This window comes from Galeopterus variegatus, unplaced genomic scaffold, assembly GCF_000696425.1.
Source record: "Galeopterus variegatus unplaced genomic scaffold, G_variegatus-3.0.2 Scaffold2840, whole genome shotgun sequence".
NCBI lineage: Eukaryota > Metazoa > Chordata > Mammalia > Dermoptera > Cynocephalidae > Galeopterus > Galeopterus variegatus.
Window position 1 is genome coordinate 359002 of NW_007728951.1, and position 17124 is coordinate 376125.

Genomic DNA, 17124 nt, shown 5'->3' on the forward strand with positions numbered 1-17124 from the left:
GTGTCCGGCAATGGATCGCAACCCTCAGTGTCGCGCCCGTACCGGACCGGGACCGGCAACGGGATCGCAACCCTCGGTGTCGCACCCCCACTGTTTGTTCCCTGCTTGATTTATCCACATTCCTATGTCTTATTTGGTATAAGACAGTATTTTCATAATGAGAGATTTGGGGGGGGGGGGGTTCCTTTTTTATTTAATTCCTTTAAAAAAAATTTTGGTCCACTCTTTTACCTTTTTAAAATTTTATTTATTAATTTTGAGATTTGATTTTTAAGCTGGGTTGTTGGTCTAGCTGACAGGAGAACCTTCAAAACAAAAACTGGGGAAGAAAGTCCTAAATTCTTATCTCATCCATTGCCTTGAATTTTTTTAACATAATGACTTTAAATATTCATCTAAATAGATTTTTTAATCAACATGACTAGTGTCCTATACTTTTATTAATCTTTATCAAGGAATACATTATGGGCTTCAATATGAAATAATCTGTTATAGTTCTACAATAATTTTCACCAATAATTCTTTTGTATGCATCTATTTATACGGAGCACTTCCTGTGCACAAAAACTGTTATTCACAGTAATGTATTCAGTAGATCATTCAGATGGACATTGGTGTTAAGAATGCCTGTACACAAATCTAAGCTGTGCCACTTATTAGCACTGTCACCTTGATAAACAATTTATATCTCTTAGTTTCCTCACATTTAAATGAAAGTTGTAGTGCATATTTCATAGGGTACCTGTGAGAATTAAATGAGATTATGTGTATATCAAGTTCTTAGCACAAGTGTTAATTTTCTTTCCTAGGTGGTAGGAGGATATAGAAAGGAATATGAAATTATCTTTATACTCAAAGAGTTTCCAGTCTAACTGGAGACACTTGTGAACAGTTGCAAGGTAGAGTTAATTGCTATAATAGATGTGTAAAAATTGATGAGCTCAGTTATATGAGTTAAGGTAAAGTAAGTGCAGGAGCCTAGATAATAGTTTCCTCTTCTGATATTAATGAAAGCCCAATGAGAGTTATGTAATAATATTTTGAAAAATCAAATGTAATGTCTGGGGAAGAGGTTTCAGCCATCCGTTGTCTATCTAGCACAACCAGGAAAATTTAATTCATCATGAGATAAAAATGATTCTTAAGTGTGGTCATTAGCTAAAGTTTTTTTCAATTCAGAGCCTCTGGGATACCAGCTACTGTAAATTTGTCTCTACTTGATTTACTGGTTTGGTTTAGGATGTTTTTTTTTTTAAAGCAACTACTTTTTCCCAACTACCACTACTATAACAATTCACAGAAAAATAGATGATTACTGTAATAATAAAGGTGTCAACTGGAGAGTGAGAGGTGCTTTATCTGTTGAATCCACTAAAATTGACCCAAACACAACAAATGTAATGACCTTTGATTCACTGTTATCAATAAGGTCAAGTAGAATTCTTACTGTTAAGTCTATAACAGCGAATTTTAGCCCTGGCTGTATATCAGACTTACCTGTCAGGCTAGAAAAACAACCCAGATCTACTGAATATATATATCTTGAAATGGAACTTTGGCATGTGTATAATTTTAAAAGCTCCACAGGTGAATCTGGTGTGAAACCAAGGTTGATAATTACTTCTATGTGTAAGTCAAGTATTCATTTGAAGCAGATTTCTTTTTTTTTTTTCCCCCTTTTTGTCTTTTTTTTTTTTACTGACCGGTAACGGGATTGCAACCCTCGGTGTCGCACCCGTACCGGGGACTGGCAACAGGATCGCAACCCTCGGTGTTGCGCCCACACCGCGCTCAGCCAGTGAGCGGGAACCAGTCTCCACATGGGATCCGAACCCTCGGCGGGAGCGCCACTGCGCTCCCAAGCAGCGCACTCTCCAGTGCACCACCGGGCCGGCCCGAAGCAGATTTCTTATATTTATATATATTTAATTTTTTTTGCTGCTGGCCAGTATGGCAATATGAACCCTTGATCTTGGTGTTACAACACCGTGCTCTAGCTGACTGAGCTAACTGGCTAGTCCTTTGAAGCAGATTTTGTTTCATCAGTGTCCTACAGAAATTTTTGTTTCAAATAAAAAGGGAGGTGAGTTGGGGTTTTTTTTGGTTTTGGGGTTTTTGTTTTTGTTTTGAGGGTGTGTGGGGGGGCACTGTTAAAGGCCCTCTGTTAAAAGTTTTTTGTGGCTCAGGTGGTTAGAATGTAGCCTTGTAACACCAAGGTCAAGAGTTCGGTTCCCGTACTGGCCAGCTGCCAGAAAAAAAGAAAAAGGTCTTAGAAAATTTCCTTTTGGAAGACCCGATTAAAGACTGGCAAGGTTTATGATTAGAGTGCATTTATCTCATTATTCCATCCTTAACCCTTCCTGAATAGATTAAAATGAGAAACTTTATTTAAGGAGACATGCTAAGGGGGAAAGGTAAGGGGGAGAAAATAAGAAAAGTCTTAAAGGAGAGCATATTTTATCGTGTTCTTTCTGCAGAATAAATTTTCCAAATTAAAAACAAAGTTAATTTGACATGTAATGTGCTTGTTGTAGAAAACTCAAAGAGAATAAGGCATCCTTGACTCCACTTACCCATTATCATTGTCATTTTATTGCTGTATTTCCTTTCTTTCCAGCCATTTTACATATCCTAAAATTAACAGATACACAGACATACACGTACCCAAAAAACACAGGCTGTACTCAGTGTCATCTTTTGCTTTTTGCCATGAGGGCACTTTTTTTTTTTTTTGCTTAAGTGCTCTCATTTTTCTAATAAACATTTCAGTTTATTGTGTGGTTTTATTAGTCTTATACCCTTGTTCCAGAATTATAAGGCAATGGTCTTCAAAGATGATTAAGAGTTTGTGTCAGATCATCTGCATCAGTGAACTTTTCTGCATTTTCTTTTCCCAACACTTTATGCTGAAAATTTCCAAACACAGAAAAATTGAAATAACATATTGAACACTTGTATACCTTCTACCTAAATTCAACAGTTGTTAAATTTTGTTGTAGTTTCTTTATCTCTCTTTATATGTGCGTGTGTGTATATATACACTATTTTTTTTCTTTTTTGGCTAAACTCTTTCAAAGCAGATTGCAGACATCATAATATTTTACCTCTGAATATTTTGGCATGCAACTCTCAAGAATAAGAACATTTTTCTACATAGCTGTAGTACCGTTATCATACCTAATAAAGTTAATAATAAATTTTACAATGTCATCTAATATCTAGTCCAAATTTCCCTGTTTGTCCCTAGAATGACTATTTTGAAGCATGGACTAGTCAGGTTAAGTCATCAGTCAAGCACATTAAACAAGTCTTTTTTTTTTTTTTAAATAAAAGATGACCAGTAAGGGGATCTTAACCATTGACTTGGTGTTGTCAGCACCACGCTCTCCCAATTGAGCTAACCAGGCATCCCTATATAGGGATTCGAACCCGCGGCCTTGGTATTATCAGCACCACACTCTCCCAAGTGAGCTACGGGCTGGCCTCCTAAACAAGTCTTTAATGAAGCCCCCCACGTTTTTTTTTTTTTTTCCTTAATGCTGACTTGAGTGTCTGAGCCAGGTTTTTAAAGGATGTCCTACACTCTGTATTCATATGATTGTTTTCTCATGGTGTCGTTTAACTTGATCCTCTATTCCTGTTTTCCTGTAAACCTGCAATTAGCTTTATTAGATTCGTATTAAATAATTTTGGCAAGAATACAGGATATGGCTCTGTACTTAATAATGTATCACATCAGGAGGCACATATGTAAGGTTGTCTGGATTTTAGTCTGTCAGCTTAACTTTGATCAGCTTGTCTGATTAGAGCTTGTTCTGCTAACAGGATTAAGTAGTTACTGTTGTAGGAACCTGTAGATTTTTCAAAATTTAATAAAAGGATTTGAGTAGTTTACTATTCATATAACCGTTAAAATAATTTGTCTGTTTTCATCTAGAGACTTTTTATTAAAATATTTAAGGGCAAAAAGTAAACAAAATTTTTATCCATGGAAGCTTTAATATCTCACAAAAATCCACAGTTTAAATTTACATAGTTTTACATTTTGTATCTCCTCTCCTACTTACCATTTGGCAGAAATGAAGAAACTAATGTTCTGATGGCCCACTTTTCTGTCCTTTTCCTATCGCTTTAAACACTAATTTCCTTTTCTACTAAATCATTATAGCCAATTACTTTTTTTTCCCCTTAACTCAGTCAGTTTTAGTTTTAGGAAATGCTTGTGTTGCTGTTGAATTTTAAAAGCAGAGTAAATTTCAGGTTAAATTTTTATGGCAATGTGAAATAAGACAAACTAGTTAATGGTAATCTGCTAAAAATAACTTTTGAGATATTACAATTGGAAGTTTTTATTAATTGACACAGGTAAGAATTGATACTTATTTAATAAAATGTGCTCATGCTTAGACTGTATTATTACTCATGGTAGAGAAATTAGTGAGTGTTTTGCTGTAATATGTTATGAAATACATGTGATATCCTAGTTTGTCTACTGACACTGGGGTCTTGAATCTTAAAAAAAGGCCTCCGATGAAGCAGAGGAAAGTGGATCACAGGGAAAATTGGTGGAAGCTCTCAGGCAAATGAGAATTAATCATAGGGGAAACTACCGACAACTTCTGGAGGAGATGCTGACTAGTTACAGGCTAGCTAAAGTAGAGGGAGAAGAAAGCCCTGCTGAACCAGCCGCTACAGCTGCTTCTTCGAACAGTGATGCTGGAAACCCAGTGACAATGCAGGAAAGCCATACTGAATCAAAAAGTGGTCTGGCTGAATTAGACAGCTGTAATGAAGATGCAGGGACAAAGATGAGTGGTGAAAAAATATGACTTTCCTTTTTGGTAAAATTTTTGTGATCTTTGATTTGATGGTTTTTACTTAGGAAGTATAACGTATGCATTTATATAATCATTTTGTTATTTGAATCTTGGAAAACTAGTTTTATTATATTCATATAGCCTTGTTTTTTAAAAAGGCCTTTGCATACACCTTTATGAGATAGTTTAAAATTGAATATTTATAGTACTTTGAATTTAATGAAAGTATATGTCATTTCACATTGTAAGCCAGTAATTAGGCTACCTGTTACTAAAGTCAGTAGTTAAGTTAAATTCATACTAGATAGGATTAGAGATTACTGATTAGAGAGATTACAATACATTGTGGAAAACTTGTTAATGTAGAATTATACTACTTCATATTATTTTACATATTAATTACACCCATAGTTAGCTTTGTAATAAATTTGTGTTTTCTTTAATAATTTTAGTTCTTCAAAGAATGGCTAATGCTGGCCTGTAATTTTTCTTTCAAGGATGATAATTTGTGTGTTTGATTTGTTTATATTTTACATCTCTGTAGTTTTGTTTTTAGAAGTTGTGAGATATTGGATGTGTGGTTATTTTTCCTTTCTCTGTATTCTTGATGAAACAATTTTTGAAAAAGACCTATGTATTATTCATACAGCTTTGGTTTGTACATTCTGTATAGCCGGACAACACACATCAAAATGTATGTCAACCAAGTGTTTAGAATGAAATTATAAGTGTTTAAGTCCAAATAAAGCATGTGATGTGGAATAATCTATGCATGTTGTACTTATTTTTGAATTAATTTTTTTTTAAACAACCATATTTGGTATATTGGAAAAATCCCATTAGAAATTTGTATATATCTAAAATTTAGTACACTTCTGGCTTAGCTTTTTTCATTAACAAAAAGGAAAAAAATTTAGTATAAAAATACATAAGCTTTGCTTACTCAAAGTAAATCTATTCTGTCTCATCCCCTTTTTGTGGTATAAAATACTAATCTTTGGACAGTATGGGCACACATAGACACAGAAAATTGCCAAGATGAACATTTTAAAGATTGCAGTATTGTGAATTTTGTTAAAAGTATTCATTGGTTATTAATAGATGCAAGAATTATGGGCTATTTTTAAAATAGTGGCAGATGTGAGTTTGTTTTTGTTAAAACAGATTTTTAAGTTACAAATGGCTGTTAATCATATAGGGGAAACTTTTTAAATTATTTTTATTTTTTATTTTTTTTTCCTTTTTTTTTGTCTTTTTTCGTGTCCGGCAACGGATCGCAACCCTCAGTGTCGCACCCGTACCGGACTGGACCGGCAACGGGATCACAACCCTCGGTGTTGCGCCCGCACCTCGCTCAGCCAGTGAGCGGGAACCGGTCTGTATGTGGGATCCGAACCCTCGGCGGGAGCGCCACCACACTCCCAAGCGGCGCACTGTAGCAGTGCGCCACCGGGCCGGCCTAGGGGAAACTTTTAAAACAATTATTTGTGACTGTAGAACATTCACTTTTCTTCTTCATGTTTATATTTTATATAATGTGTCTGAAGTTGCTTAAGGTACCATAAATTGAAACTCTGGAATATTCGTATGTTGTAGCTGATATTTTGATCTATTTTTCCAATGCCAGAATATTATGTAAGTGGTTTGAGAAAGAGGAAAACATTTGGTGGAGAGGGGAGGAAAAACCCAACCAGTTATCTATCTATAAGATATGTGTATACACACAATATAAAATACACACATCTCTCTATAAAAGTACCTTTTCAGACAAAGAAAGGAAGGTAATTTGTTCATCTAATTTTGTTTTCTTTTGAAATTCACTCCAACCTGGAAGTGGTATAGGTAAATAATAATATTCTTCCTTTTCTCTTCCTGTAGGGTGCTGGAGATCTAGAAGACCCATGGTAGCCTTATAAACCTTCTAAAATGCTTTTGATTCTGAAAATTGGGGGAAAAAAACTTTTAATCACAATTTTCTTCAATACAAGGGGAAAATATTCTTGTGGATTCCCAACGTTTTGTGATATGAGCAGAAAATCATTAGCATTTACCATCATTTGTTCATATTTGTGTTTTCTGATAATTGCCACTTGTAGCACTGCCTGTACTACAGTATTTTTTGCTAACCTCAGGCATACTGGTTACATCTGTATTGAACTTTTGGCCCTAGAAACCAATGAGTTATTTCACCACAAAGCAACAAATGTTCCTGAGGTGCATGGGGATATAGTTAGCTATACTCTGAAGATACATTATGGGTTTTTTTGATTTGTTTTTTTAAACAAAACACACAACATATAAGCATGTAAGAGTAAAGAATTGTATGAGATATTCCTTTTTTCAGTTCACCAAGTTGGAAGCCTTTTGCAGGTCTGTGGCTTGGAATGTCAGTTGAGCAATTTAATATAGGATATGTATTTATTATTAATTGTTATTTAATTTTTTTCCAGTTTTACCTGTATTACCAAACTGGGTTCTACAATAATGTCCAAACTGTAATGTTGCCTTGTTTCAGGATAAAGTGTATTTGGCAATAATATTATAAACCCTTACAAATTTTTATGCATGTATCTACTACATCCTTCAACTCTCACTAGAAAATCTTTTGAAACCAAATGAATTTAATTTATGGCTATTTATAATTTGCTTTGACATCTCACTGCTGCAAATTTTTTTAAATGATGAGATTTGCCTTTATAAATAATGTAAATTGTGATTTTTGTTTTACATGCGGATTTCTATAGTTTTAATTTTTTCAGCTTTTAAGATACAACAAGTTTTGTGTAATTTGGTATAACTTTTAATCATTTATGTTATTTTAAAACTCAGAATATCACATTGAAATTACTATAAATACATTTAAAATTATCTATTTTAGATCTAAGAAAATATTACAGAGATATTTTCATGGGTTCAGTAACCTTTCATTTTATAAAAACATTGGGCACGGTACAGAGTGGCTGTCACATAAGGTACTTGAAGATTATTAGTTTAATTCTATTTTTACAATAACCTTGAATTCTTTTGAGTTTTGCATGTATTAAATTCAATTAATGCTAAACATGAAGAGTAAAGTATTTATCTAAAAGAAGTTATTGGGATAGGAGAAGTGATGAATGTGTCCATTTGTACATGGTTTACATGTTGTGGATGCTTTGTAAACTTTTTTTTAGATGTTAATTGCCCTCATGTGTAGTTAAAATGAGGCATCATCTGGTCCTGTGTGAAATGGAATTTATGGTATTTTGTAACATGGTATTTCTGTAACATTTTCCTGAAGCTGTTTTTGGAGAGCCACACATTTGAATACAGACAGCTTTCCTGATCATTTGATTTATTGTGCACCTGATTTTTGGTCTAAAAGGAATTATTGCCACAATATATTTTATTTATTCTTTAGATTTTAGCCTTGTAAGTTAAAGTGCTTTACATGATGTTAAAAGCTGTTTGTCCCTTTACTGGGTTTTGAGGGGTTTGTTAAAAGATAGGGAATTAAGAATGCAGAAACGGTTTATTGTTCAAACTGTCCACTCTGATCCAACCCTGTACTGATAGTACCTTTCCAGTATGATATTGTGATGTTTCATACAATGCAGTGAACATAACCAACTTGTTACCTAAATAAAGAATTGATAAAAACTGTGTGACATTTTACTATTTGGTATGATTTTCAAAAATAAAAATCCAGTTTTGAATGTTATTTTAAACACTTTATATATTTAGCATACTTGTGAAAATTTTCATACAAAACCATGTACGTAGATGAAATATAACTCCAAAGTAGAATTAACCAAACTGTATAGGACAGTACTAATTAACCCCTTCTCCACTCCAAAAACATTTTTTATACTACTTTTCTAACCTGTCTTTTTCAGAGGTATTAGTGGCCCTTGAAATACAAATAAGGTATGAGTTAGCAAAGGAAAAACCCATGTTCACTGTTCACTTGTCTGAATTACCCAGTCTGTCTGTCCTCAAACATTTTGGTCTCTGGACTCATTTATCCTAAAGAACTTCCGATTTTGTGGGTTATACTTGTATCCATTGATAATTTACTACATTAGAAATTAAAACAAATTTTACATTACCCAGTCTGTCTGTCCTCAAACATTTTGGTCTCTGGACTCATTTATCCTAAAGAACTTTCGATTTTGTGGGTTATACTTGTATCCGTTGATAATTTACTACATTAGAAATTAAAACAAATTTTACATACTGCTTTAATTCATTAAATAACAAAACCATTACCTGTTATCATAAAATTATTTTATGAAAAATAATTATTTCCTAAATCTAAAAAATGTGTAAAAAGTGGCTGGATTCTCATATCTGCTTCTTCATTCAATCTGTTGTAATGTGGCAAAATAGTTGAAGTATATGAAGAAATCTGGCCTCACAAACATGTAGTTGGAAGAGAGAGGAGTATTTTAGTAGCTTCAGTTAGGTATCAGGACTTGACAACTGTTTGTTTCTTGATGGTTGCATTGTGAAATCTGAAACCTCAAAGAACTTCCTGGGTCTGTCTTGCATTCTGAATGGATCTTCTACCTATGCATGAATTGGAAAATACCGATTCACTAAATTATGCAGTTCTTGGGAATATTGACATGTTATTACGCGATGATTAAAAATATTTTGTTAATATTGCTGATCTTGTCAGAAAAATCTTTTAAGTTATTGAGAAGCTGTCAAGCTCATGATGGATACAGCTTTTTGAAAATTCTGGTTTTCTTTTGTAAGGTGAAATTTTATCATTGGCAACAAATATTTTCATTTGTTTCTTTAAGTGATAGACTCATTTCATTTATTTTAGAAAAAATGACTGAGTAACTAGTTGATCAGTCATTCTTTCAAGTAAAAATAGTGTTCCATGAAAAGTAGCTGGGTCAGTACACAGCTCAAATGATAGCACAAGAGACAGCACACTCCGTCCGATATGCTATAGAAGCAGGACTCCTCACTTCATACAGGATATTAAAAATATGTATACCGAAGGGTAGAGGTTTAATAAAATTAATTTTCTTTTGCTTCCTCAAGGGCACTGTTAATGGAAGCAGGCTTTTTTTTTTTTTTTCTGCGAGTGTGTGGCAATGAAGGTACAATGATGACTTGTTTGTTACTACTGTTTGATTTGTGCTAAGTCGCCTGTAGTTTTGCCCACTGTTTCTTTTGCACAATCAGTGCACGTCAATATGATGTAAAAGACTAAGTTTTAGTAGTGATAAGAAAATAATTTTGACTTCATGGACCTCCTTGAAAGGTTCTTTGGGATCCGCCAGACTTTCAGAACTTCTGCCCTAGTCCTTTTGGACTCCTTCGTAGTGTGTTCACTTATTCCAAATATCACAGTATAGTAGCAAATGAGTCTCAAGACAAATGGGTCTGTTATAAAATTTATTGGTGGGGTAGTGGATGGATGGACTGTAGAACTGGAACTTTGAAATCAAGATAAACAAGGTGAAATCTTTAATGTATTTTTCTTATGAGGTGTTCAACTTGGGGAACCCATGATTTAAGGTTAAACTCAACAATAATTTTTGTATGACATCTATATTCAGATCATTTTTGATCTTTTAACTTGTCTTCAATTATTAGTCCGTAGATTTGTGTTATTTCTTTGAAAAGTTCTCACTGTATATTGAATTTTTAAATTTATATTTTAAATAAAATCACAGGACTTTGATTTTTTTTTTTTTCTTTTTGTCTTTTTTCGTGACCAGTAACGGGATCGCAACCCTCGGTGTCACGCCCGCACCGCGACCGGCAACGGGATCGCAACCCTCGGTGTCGTGCCCGCACCGCGCTCAACCAGTGAGCGGACCGGTCTCTATATGGGATCCAAACCCTCGGCGGGAGAAGCGCCGCACTCTACCGAGTGCGCCACCGGGCCGGCCCGATTTTTGTTCTTTTTAATTACCATAAAGTGAATCAGAGGTTCACGCTGGTTGTTTCACTGGCTTTTTCAGCTTTCTAATTATTCTACAGGGTTGAGGAAAGGTTCCATGGAGTTATAAATTTTTTTTTAATTCTCATAATTTCTGTCACACACAGTCTGTTATTATCATATTTACTTAAAATTCTTCACCTACTACTTGAGTTTTTGGTTTTAAATGTTTTTGTATAGCCAGAAGTGACTGCCACTGTTTCTCCTTAAGGCTTTTCTTAAGTCAGTTTTATTTTTGCATGTGTGGGATTTATTTGAGTTTTAATTTTAATGTCTTTATGGTGCAGTCAGCATCTCTTGGACTAGCTAACTAAGAGGGTCCTCATAAGACTGTAGCAAAATTTAAAATTAAAATGAGGATTGCCAATATAGAAACAAAACAATAACATACCCATCTTAAAGCTTATTTAGCTTGTTTGGGTTCCTTTATTATTTAATGTAGCAGATATTGAAGCATCAAGTTGCTTATTTTCTGAGATGTACTTTTAAAATAACTCCTCATTGTAAAGGAAAAGCAACGGATCTAAGCTACAAATGCTTACAAGTTTCTGCACCATTAGTTTATTAACCTGAGTACAGTTTATGACAAAGTCATAATTTCTTAATGCTAAAGGTAGAAATTCATTGAGAATTACACTGTCCTTGAAAAAAATAATAAACTTATCTTTCTATATAAAAATGATGGTGCTGGGCCGGCCTGGTGGCGCACTCGGTAGAGTGTGGCGCTTGGGAGTGCAGCGGCGCTCCCGCCGAGGGTTCGGATCCCATATAGAGACCGGTCCGCTCACTGGTTGAGCGCGGTGCGGGCGCGACACCGAGGTTTGCGATCCCGTTACCGGTCACGAAAAAAGACAAAAAGGAAAAAATAAAAATGATGGTGCTGCCAAACCCTCTGAGGTCTTTTTTAGAATCTAGGCTTCAAAATTGCTCTTAATAATATGAAATAATAATAGTTGGGGGAAAATGTTTCTATAATCATATTAGACCAACATTTGAGCCAGAAATTAGGAAAAGGCTCACTAGTTTACATTCCAAGTTGCCTGAAATACTGGACGGAATGAGACCATGCATAAATAAGTATTCTGACATACAAAGAGAGTTCAAAAAGTTTGTGGAAAAATAGAATTAAAAGATAACACAAATCTTTTCATGGACTTTTGATGTGCCCTCATATATCATCAAGGTTTTGTTTCCAAACTACAGATTAGTCATACAGAAAACAAATGTATGAATTTTCTGAAACCTTAGAAAATTCACAAATACAGCAATATATGGTGCCTTAGTTTTTGTTCGGCTTCAATTACTGAAATTAACCTGAAGATGTCCATCAAATTTCTTTTGATAGCCAAATCTTAGTCTTGTCTTGGATTTAGATTATATTTTTAAAATGACATCTCAGATTCACATTTCCTCTTCCAAATTGCCTTCGTTTGTATTTTGAAATTAGTCTGGTGTAAGTTTAAGTGAAAACATTTGTTAAGATTTCTTTCGGGACATGTTTTGGGGAGCTAAATAGCATTTAGTGAAAAATAGCATCTTGTGATTTTTCTTTGCAGATCAGACAATTGCTAGGTGTGCAGGAAATCCATTGTATTTGTAAGATAGTCAAATGCTAATGTAGTAATCATTAATACTAGAATTTAAGGGTTTTTTTCTATTCAGCTTAGGGAATTATTCTGTAAACCCCCTAAAGAAAATACTAAGCAAGTGTTTATTTTGCCCATTGTTTTGGCGATTTGTGTATATTACAGTGTGGTCTAGAAGTAGAAGAATGTAGCCAGTAATACAGAATAGATTGCTTTTCAGACAGCATCACGACCATTTCTTACATCCTCCTTCCCTTCCTTGCTGTGAGGTCTTCTCCCCCCTTATTTTAAAACTGTTTCAGCTTTATTCTACCTATCAAACACTTCTGTTAACTAGCATACTGTTTTATGCTCAGATGTAACAGGAAATATGCTCTTCTAATTCAGGAGAGAGGGGTGCTTAGACTTAGTGGTAGGAGGTTATTTCTGTTATCTCAAGTACTTACAATTCTGCTGGGACACAAAAGAGCCATAACTTTTACATATGGGTAGAATCCAATATTTGAGATTACTTTTTTCTCATTGACTAATAATCCTAGTTTATAATATTGTGATTATTAATTATTTCCATATAACATTCACCTATAATGAAAATACTTGGGTATGTACTTGAGGTGAAGAGGACCAGTACAATCCAGGAATTATACTAATGTGTTGGTCTGACACCTTTTCCTCTCCTGGGTTGTTTACACTTATTTTTGCTTATGTATTCACTATGACAAGGTGGTTTTGCTTCTTTCCTGAGACTTGAAGACATGAAGTACAATTTTGAGAAATTCTACAGTAACATGACTAAGAGGATACTGGAGTTTATTTCCATGTGATTTTGATAAGCATCTTATCAGCAAATTGATATAAAGTTTATTTTAAATAATATTTGCTGTTAAGATTGGTATTAGATAAGACTGATTATATCATTTTGGCTCTATTGAAGTATACTTTCGTGCTGAAAGTTGTTTAATTCCTGGAGTTGTAGGTTCTTTAGGAACCTATAAAACTTTCATGAAGACTTCACATTTTTAGATAACTTACAAGTAAACTAGCAGTCTTAAGAATTTTCATGTAGTTCAAGTTCTCACTAAAGTGTTATCATTACCAGAGGAAGTTACCGGGATACCAGTTCTCAACCTCCAGAGCAATTTTTCTTTTTTCTTTTATATGTGTTGGGATTCTACCTAAGATTTAATTTCAATAAAGGGTTAACTTTGAAAAGTTGGAAAATCACTAAGGGGTCTCCAGGAAGTTCATGGAAAATGCATATTATGAAAAAACTATGCACGGATTTCAAAATCTTGTTTGCACCAAAATAAACTCTCTTTAACTTCTTATAACATGTCTAAACAGTATCTAGTTTGAGGCACTAGGAAGGATAAAACATTACTTTGAAAAGAGCCTACCTGTCACAACAACATGAATTCTGCTAAATTTGCAGCAAGAAGAAACATCAAATTTATGATGAAGCATATGTGGAAGAATGGTGAAATCACTGATGCTTTACAAAAAGTTTATGGGGACAATGCCCCATAGAAATCAGTTTACAAATGAATGACTCATTTTAAGAAGGGAAGAGACAATGTTGGAGATGAAGCCCACAGTGGCAGGCCATCCACAGCAATTCGTGAGAAAAAAATTAATCTTATTTGTGCCCTAATTGAAGAGTACCCATGATTAACAGCAGAAACAGTAACCAACACCATGGATATCTCAATTGGTTCAACTTACACAATTTTTCAAATTAAAGTTGAGCAAACTTTCTGCTTGATGGTTGCCAAAACTTGTGCCTAGATCAGCTGCAAACAAGAACAGAGCTTTCCATGAAAATTTTAAAAAGGTGAGATCAAGATGCTAAAGCATTTCTTTGAAGAACTGTAACAGGCAATGACAGCTTTACCAGTATGTTCCTGAAGACAGCACAATCAAAACAGTGGCTACCAAAATGTGGCAATGGTCCAATCAAAGCAAAAGTGAACTGGGTAAGAGCAAAGGTCATGGCAACAGTTTTGGGGATGTTCAAGGCATTTCACCTGTTGACTTTCTGGAGGGCCAAAGAACAATAACATCTGCTTATTATGAAAGTGTTTTGAGAAAGTTAGCTAAAGCTTTAGGAGAAAAGCACCTGAGAAGTTTCACCAGAGAGTCCTCCACCACAGCAATGCTCCTGCGCATTGCTGTCATCAAACAAGGGCAATTCTGTGAGAATTTCAATGGGAAATTGTTAGGCATCCACCATACAGTGCTAATTTGGCTCCTTCTGATTTCTTTTTGTCTCCTAATCTTAAACAATCTTTAAAGGACACCCATTTTCTTCAGTTAATATAAAAAAGACTGCATTGACATGGTTAAATTCCCAGGACCCTCAGTTCTTTAGGAATGGACTAAATGGCTGGTATCATCACTTAAAAAAGTGTCTTGAACTTAATGGAGCTTATGTTGAGAAATAAAGTTTATATTTTTAATTTTTATCTTTTAATTACATTTTTTCCACGAACTTTTTGGAGTCTTATATGTAGGATTAGGTAAATGAAACTGGACAGTTACCCTTTTACAAGAAAGCAAACTCAATAAGAACATGGCTGAGCTGTAAATGGTACTTACAGTTTTTGATTTGATGATCTACCTAGTATTGTGATTTAATTATATTTAGAAGGTGGGGAAGGGGAAGTTGTGTTAGAACAAGAATCAGACATCCACTGTCTTAAGAGGTCAGTCACCATCTCACCTTCCCCACACATCACCCACAATATTTGTTTATTTGGGTATAATGGGAATGGGGTGGGCAAAAGGCATTTTATTCCTAGCCTCAGGTTCAAACTTAATCCGTTCACATCATTACCTCCACGTCTGCCTCGTATAAAACAAGCTAGTGGTTAAAGAAACAAAAAACTATAGTATTCCATTGTTTGACTGTACCACAATGTGATTATTTTCCATTGAGGGATATTTAGATGGTTTGCAACTTTAGTATTAAAAAAAAATGTTCCAGTGGAATCCTGGCACGTGTACCCTATAAAGCTAGATCAGTAACAGTGCCATGCCAAACTATGTTGGAGCTGGAGCAGAAGGCAAATTGAGTAATAATGACTCTGTCTTTATATAAAGATTTTTTTGTTTGTTTGGATGGCTGGCCGGTACAGGGAACCGAACCCTTGACCTCAGTGTTACAAGGCTGTGTGCTCTAACCAACTGAGCTAACTGGCCAGACCTAGAATTTTGATTTTGTATATCACGATTTATATATTAGCTTTTTAAAAAATGTTACATTGAAATATTTATCTTGATTACTGAATTTTTTACTACCCTTTATATTTTTTCCCCAAGGCAACTGCCTCACCCTAGTCCCAGCTGATACGTACTTGAATTCCGGGACCCTTGAAGTGACTGTTTCTAGACCATTTTCCTGATTTAAGGCAGACGTTACCAAGGAGGAATAGCTTCTTAGCCTACTAGTACGCTTTAGCATAAAACAGTTTTTTCTGGGGCAGCTTAGTGATTTCCTGAGCTCCAGCAGCAGCCAGTTGCTATTGACTTTGCTTCCTTAGGCAGTGAGCCATCTTTTTGTACTTTGAAAACATGATACTGAGAGAAACAAAGCAAGTTACAGATGGATGGCCTTTTTTAAAGGAATTTATTTTTTAATTGACATGTATTGATTGTACACGTCCATGGGGTACAGAGTTATATTTCAATATAAATGCAATATGTGATGACCCAATCAGGGTAGTTAGCATGTTTATCATCGTAAAACTTTATAATTTCTTTGTGATGATGAGAACATTTAGGCTCCTCACTTCTAGCCATTTGAGAACATACAATAAATTATTATAGATGCCTAGCACTACTGTACAACACTAGAATTTATTTTTCTATCTAGCTGTAATTAACCAGCATCTCCCTATCCTCCCCTCCTCTTTCCCCTTCTCAGCCTCTAGTAACCACAATTCTCTCTACTTCTAAAAGTTCAATTACTTAAAAAATGTTTTAGCTTCCACATGAGTGAGAACATGTGGTATTTGTTTTTCTGTGCCCATTTTATTTCATTTAACATAATGTCTTCCAGGCTCATCCATGTTCCAAAAGGATATCTTTTAAGTAAAAGTTTTCTCCAAAATTTACTCAAAAAATGCACTTGTTTTTTTCATATTTTAATATCTTTGAAATTGGGAAGCATCTTAGGTCAATAGCATCTCACAATTGTCATTGGCTAGGCAGCTGTCATGGCATAGTTGTACCAATTTGGTCATACCTATTCATGTTTCAATGCATTATTAGGTTTTGTACACTGTTGAGACTACAAGTGTTACATTTAAATGCTATTTAAGGCAGGCCAGTTTGCTTAGTTGTTGAGAGGGCACTGTTAAAATACCCAGGTCAAGGGTTTGGATTCTGTACAAACCAGCCAGAAAAAAAAAAAATGCTATATAAAATGTCTTCGAAATGATTACACTATGATTTGCTTTATGACACAAACAGCAGCATTATGTAAGATTTTTAAAAGGTCTAAGTCTTAAAAACCTATTATAATAAGTATAAAGTAATACTGTGTTATGGGGCCGGCCCAGTGGCGCACTGGATGGTGCGCCGCTTGGGAAGCGCGGCAGCGCTCCCGCCCGAGGGTTCGGATCCCACGTACAGACCGGTTCCCGCTCACTGGCTGAGCGAGGCGCGGGAGCAACACCGAGGGTTGCAATCCCGTTGCCGGTCCCCGGTCCAGTGCGGGGGCAACACTGAGGGTTGCGATCCATTGCCGGACACGGAAAAAGACAAAAGACAAAAAAAA

The 17124-nt window shown here is 35.0% G+C and overlaps 1 protein-coding gene across 5 annotated transcripts in view; it reads left to right on the forward strand.

Annotated features, from left to right (window-relative positions):
* Nucleotides 1-17124, forward strand: part of PPM1B (protein phosphatase, Mg2+/Mn2+ dependent, 1B) — a 92311-nt gene that overhangs the window by 73055 nt on the left and 2132 nt on the right. For 3 of the 5 annotated variants that reach the window (XM_008583151.1, XM_008583152.1, XM_008583155.1), the window contains one exon: nucleotides 4524-5586. The exons of 1 other annotated variant lie outside the window; for it this stretch is intronic. In XM_008583151.1, coding sequence (XP_008581373.1) covers nucleotides 4524-4829 — 306 coding nt within the window. In that variant the 3' untranslated portion in view covers nucleotides 4830-5586. Of the gene's footprint in view, nucleotides 1-4523; nucleotides 5587-6695; nucleotides 8462-17124 lie in introns of those variants that run through there. One more of the 5 variants, XM_008583154.1, reaches the window with a different exon arrangement.